This window comes from Drosophila erecta, unplaced genomic scaffold, assembly GCF_003286155.1.
Source record: "Drosophila erecta strain 14021-0224.00,06,07 unplaced genomic scaffold, DereRS2 tig00000055-arrow-pilon, whole genome shotgun sequence".
NCBI classification, from domain to species: domain Eukaryota; kingdom Metazoa; phylum Arthropoda; class Insecta; order Diptera; family Drosophilidae; genus Drosophila; species Drosophila erecta.
In genome coordinates this window covers 14047082-14052354 of record NW_020825200.1, presented here as the reverse complement: position 1 = coordinate 14052354, position 5273 = coordinate 14047082, and the positions used below count along the sequence as shown (strand labels likewise).

Below are 5273 nucleotides of genomic sequence, written 5' to 3'. Positions count from 1 at the left end.
AGGAAGTAATTTGCTCAAGTCCTGAACTTCGCAGAAATTCATTTGTGGCTACGTAAAAAGGTATGGCGGAGTATAAATATAAGTAACCAATGCATCGCATTTCACTTCCGCCCTCAAACTTTAAGCAGTATAAATGCTCAGCGATATCTTCGATAAATTTTCTCCCAGCAAGTGCTGTTTATATATAACTCCATGGTTTTTGTCTCCAAAATAGCTAATGTAATTGCATTTATTTCCTTTTTTAATGGCATTAAAAACTCTTTGTGCCACTTCCCATAACACCATCGTCACAAGAGTCGCAGGCCAGTGAAAAAATATGAAGCCACTAGGAAACCTGTTACAACCCCTTTACCACACATGCTCCTCCAATCCAGGATCCAAATGGGTGTTGTGTGGTGGTGGGAATCCACTTTCAGTGGCACATGTGTGCTGGAACGATTACAAAATGCTGAAAACGGAATTTGCAAAATGTCACGTCTGACGCTCGTTGGCAACTAAGACGGAAATTTACCACTAAATGACGACCAGCCCCCCAAAACGAGGTGCCACCGCCACGGTGGAGCAACCTCGGAGCTCTATGAAGTGCAAACTGGAAGCCCAGACGAGCTACTGCAAATGGGCACCTTCTCCAAGAGAGCTGAATACTTCGCAGTAGTTGTGCACTACATACGATTGTATACCGACTCGAATAAATCAATCCACATATAATTTCATTAATTGTCCAAACAGCGTTACAGAGGATAAAGCAGCTAAGTTAATCGGTAAGACTCCAGCCAAAGGAGTACGGCTTGTTGGCATCCATTGGCTGCATCATGGCATAGCCGTTCCAGCCGCAGGAATCACCACCCGCATTCGTTGGCAAATTGTAGTAGCCGTTAGTGCCACAAGGACTCCCCATGGCGGTTTGCATTTGCCGGCGCTGTAGAATCTGCGCCTGCAGCGGTTGCATCATCGCGAGGTTGCTGGACGTCGAGTGCTGCCGGACCATGACTGGGCCAGGACAACTCACGGAGCTCTGCTGGCTCGGCCTGGACACGTATGAGGGCGCAGGATACCGAGTTCCCGCTCGTTGACATGTTGGGTATGGAACAATGGGCTCGGGGCAATGGGTGGCATGTTGCGCCTGTGGCAGCGCCTGCTGCATATGCATGCGCTGTTGCATGGCCGCCTGATGAGCGCCCAGCGGCGGCTGCATGGGCACTCCGTCCACCAATACCGGATACACGTTCCCGCCGAAGACGAGCCCGCTGCCATAGGTGACCATGCTGTTCTGGGGCACTTGCGGTGAGCCCTCGTGGACAGTCGGTTTTTTCAGACTAGTCATTATAAAAGTGTGTCTCTGTTTTCCGTACAAGATTTTCCGTGTTCGAATTTCAGTAACCGCACTCCGAAAAGTTGATCGAAATACTGGCGAGAGATTTAAATAGATCTGACAACAAACCCTCGGCCTGCCAATTATTTTGGCATAACTCGGAGCAAAGACCTCCAGCCTTTTTTCAAGAATGAAACTCTCAGACCTTATCATCACGTACACTCCGAACTGATAAGCTGTGTTAGCTCCAAGGAAAGCAGGAGGCATTTTTAATTAAGCCCACAATAGAACTTGAAGAAGGCAGCCGAGATGGCCAGAGATATAAAAAAGCAAACAAGAAAGGGGTAAGCAAGATTACTTGGATGGAGCATACCAATTACAATAGCAGAAAAAACAGATTGCCATCATGGAGTTTTTGAAGACTAGTGTAAGCTGCTTTTTGTGTCAGTTCGTTCCGGATGTCTTAATCGAAAAGCCAATCAAAAATTATAAAAAACATTTGGCTCACCGACACAAAGACTGAAAATTACCACCTCCTGGCCCATACCTTTTAAAATTAAACCCGAATCAGGTAAGTTTCTGCGAGTTCTGGGTATGTGAAATTAGACGAAAACACGTAACTCCCATAGGCAATTGGCAACCTGTCTGCCCAACATGTTTCCTGATGACTTCGACGTTGAACCCTTCAATCCATTCAATGTGGGACCGCCCAATAGTGGAGCCCGATCTGAATTTAAAATACCCACCTGCGTTACGTATCCGCCACCGGTGTTCGTACCCAAGTCCGAATACCTGCAGCCATCCAAGGAGTTGTCTGCCCGGAACAGCAATCAAAGTGTGGGGCAGTCCAGGATCGGCGAGGTGGACATTTCCAAGGCCATCAATGAAGAGATGGCCGTAGCCAAGAAGCAGGCCGCAGCCCTCAACGAAAAAGACCGCATTGATGCGGGTAAAGTCTCCAGGACGGAACTCTCCAAGGACTCCCCATCAAAGGAAGCGGTTTCAAAGGACTCCATGCGCACCTTAATGCCAATAAGGTCGCACCGACAGGTCAGTGGTGAGGGTAGAGCCAATACCAAATTGTCCATATCAGAGTCCAGTGTGGCCTCCAAAACTAGCTGCACACATAAGCAAAGTCAGGCTGACATGAACTCCAAGTCTTCAAACATAGCATTAAAACGATCTGCAATAGCCAGCAGTATTTCCTCAAATACCACCCTTCCGAAGTCAGTTTTGAAGAAGGAAAATTCCTCAGAAGCGGACAAAGTGTCCACTGCCACAATGAATTCCAAGGTGTCGAATAAACCATCTGAAACCGGCACGCAGCGCTCCTTAAACATAAAGCCTGCTGACTCCGACTCCAAGCAATCTCTGAAATCTGAAAAGCCAAAGCATTCCGATTTTAAGATGCAGGAATCACAGATCACTTCGCGAGAACCAAGCCCCGCTGATATTATCCCCAAGAAGGCGAGCCAGGATCGAGCTCATTCAAAGACCAACAAATCAAATGTACTGCCTGAATCCAAGGATGGACCCAGCTACATTCGCTCGGAAACAGCTCTATCCTACAGACAGTCCTTGAACCAGCAGGCTGCCGAGATGGCGGATCGGCTAAATGCCGGAAATGAAAACTTTAGGCGCTACAATTCCGTGGCACGCAATCACTCGGTGAAAGTTCCTCGAAAACTTTCTGATGGGGATCGCATGACTTTCTGGTTCAGCGATGCTGTGCTCTCCTAGAAACAAATTTCCTGGCCAAACAAATCCCTAGTTCACATTTACTGAGAATTGCTATCCATTGAACAGAGAGATGTAAGCGAAAATTAAAGGTTTTTACATTTACAATTTCCAAAATACACTGTTTGGTTAACGAGTCAGCAGAGAGAAAACTAACCTGATTTGCGGTGCAGCATTTTTTACTGATGTTCAGTGTCATTAATTCGAATGCGCTAGAAATTTGCGGTCACTTCGTTCTGAATGCGTTGACCCACAAAATGGTATGCAAAAAAGGTGAGCTTTATTTTGCAAATAAAGTATAAAACGGGCGAGTCAAACCGATTCAGTAAATTACGGAAATGTATAAATTTCTGATTATTAGAAATATAAAAAGAGACATGAGCAATACTGTACCAAGCCAACTTTTTGAATTAAACTAAAGCTCTACTGGTAGCCATCGAAAATTGAAAATGATTTCCAATTAAAGTCAGCCACGGGCAGCTCAGCTGACTTTTTGTTTGCGAAATCAAATTAATGAGGACAATTCGGCCGAGCGTTTTGTTTGGGGTATTGTGGTTAATTTTACTTTATTTATTACAGCGCAGAATGCTAATTGCAGCTGCCAGCGGAGGCCGACAACAATGTTAGTTTGTAGCTGCCCAACTGCCCAGCTGCCCAGCTGCCTAATCAGCGTCAGCATTTTGGCCAGGAGCGGAATCGGGCTTGAAAGGCCCGGGAAGGCAGAAGAAGGGGTCGAACAATTATAATAAATGCCTGTGGCTTACATTTAATTGCATGTCAATTTGTAAGCCGCTGGCCCGAGCACACTCGTCCGTAAGTAGGCCACAATAAATGAGGCGAGTGGGTGGGCGGGATATTTATATGGAAATGCGGGGATTTTTATGCTTGTACTTGTACAATAAAGGAAACAACTGCAATAATGGCGCACGGCGCATAAAGTACCAGAAATAATAGCAACAAACAACTTTGCTGGAGTGCAAAAACCAAAAACGACAGCCACGACAGCAAAGGCTTCGCATCGAAATGAAACAAACGCTGGGAGAAAAATATATTTAATACGAAAAGTTTTGCAATAACGGAAATGAAATGGAAATGGACGCGCGCCAATAGACATAAATGCGAGTGAACCTAAGTATATGTGAGCATTTTTCGTGTCTGTGTGCCAACAAATACCCAGGATACAAATAGGACACGGCAGCCGGAGCGGCCAACAACTGCAAAAACCACAGTCTCAGTGCCCGGCCGTGTAAAACAAAAGCGCCATCGCACAATGCAAAAACAAACAGCGAAAGCCAACACGGATCTCAAAAGTAAAACTAACAACAATATCCGCAAAAAGCAATTGCACAAAGGCAAAAGTGGCAGCGCCATCAGATGCAGCCCACATTGCGCCTATAAAGAGCATAAAATATTAAAAAAGGTGGAAATATGTAGGCGGCGGTTTCTTTAGAAACATTCGCAAAGTAATTTGAGCCCTGATAAAAAGAGGAAGCCCAGCGAATCAGTTTGAATAGTTGCGACCCAACGCGCTGCCTCAATTACTACAGATATTTTATGGTTATCCTAAGATTGCAAGACAAATTCTAGGATAAATATGTCAAAAGTAATTACTTTTAAAACAATCAAACAGCTATGCCTACACTAAGCTATAAAATTAACCCATATCTTAATGGATTGTAGCCCTTTTAAATGTCTAAGCATTACGGAATGCCGCAAATTTATGCGACTTCGTTTTGTGTAAGCCCAATATGTTCTTGTGGCATGCTAATTAATTGCTGCTCCAGAAAGGAGTAAATCAACAGACACAAACTCTGCTAAACACACTTCAAACTGTCGCAGTGCAGATATTAGCTTATGCGGAGAAACTACAGGGCCCACTTTCAGCGCCTACGTGTCTTTTTGTGTGCGGCCCACACTGCGTATGCGTAATAAAATTGAATTAACGCTTCCTATGACACAAGGTCGCCCGAGGCAACGTTTGCCATCAGTTGCCGTAAATATTGCTGCATGTTTTCGAGTGTGTATGTTAGTGTGGGAAAGGTCCAGTATTTCCTGTTAAAATAGACATCAACTTGAGGCTCTGAGTGCCTCGAGCTGGTTAAGTTGCCCTAATTATCAAGTCACATATGACAAGGCGACCGACTGGCATTGAAAGCTGGCCGGCTAATCATAATGCAATTTTCGATTTCGTGTTCATGTGGCAGTTTCAAAGGGAAATGAGTCA

The 5273-nt window shown here is 45.1% G+C and overlaps 2 protein-coding genes across 2 annotated transcripts; one reads left to right on the top strand and one right to left on the bottom strand.

The window, feature by feature from the left end:
- Positions 1-684: 684 nt before the first annotated feature.
- On the bottom strand, positions 685-1444 carry LOC6543122. The gene has a single exon (XM_001969788.3). It carries the CDS (start codon positions 1322-1324, stop codon positions 755-757), a length of 570 nt encoding a protein of 189 aa, XP_001969824.1. The 5' UTR covers positions 1325-1444; the 3' UTR covers positions 685-754.
- Positions 1445-1773: 329 nt separating this feature from the next.
- On the top strand, positions 1774-3189 carry LOC6542682. Its single transcript, XM_001969787.3, has 2 exons — positions 1774-1883; positions 1942-3189. Exon 2 carries the CDS (start codon positions 1967-1969, stop codon positions 3050-3052), a length of 1086 nt encoding a protein of 361 aa, XP_001969823.1. The 5' UTR covers positions 1774-1883; positions 1942-1966; the 3' UTR covers positions 3053-3189.
- The last annotated feature ends 2084 nt before the right edge of the window (positions 3190-5273 follow it).

Coding starts and splice junctions, on each gene's coding strand:
- LOC6543122 (XM_001969788.3), bottom strand. CDS start 1,324: ATGACTAGTCTGAAAAAACCGACTGTCCACGAGGGCTCACCGCAAGTG.
- LOC6542682 (XM_001969787.3), top strand. CDS start 1,967: ATGTTTCCTGATGACTTCGACGTTGAACCCTTCAATCCATTCAATGTG.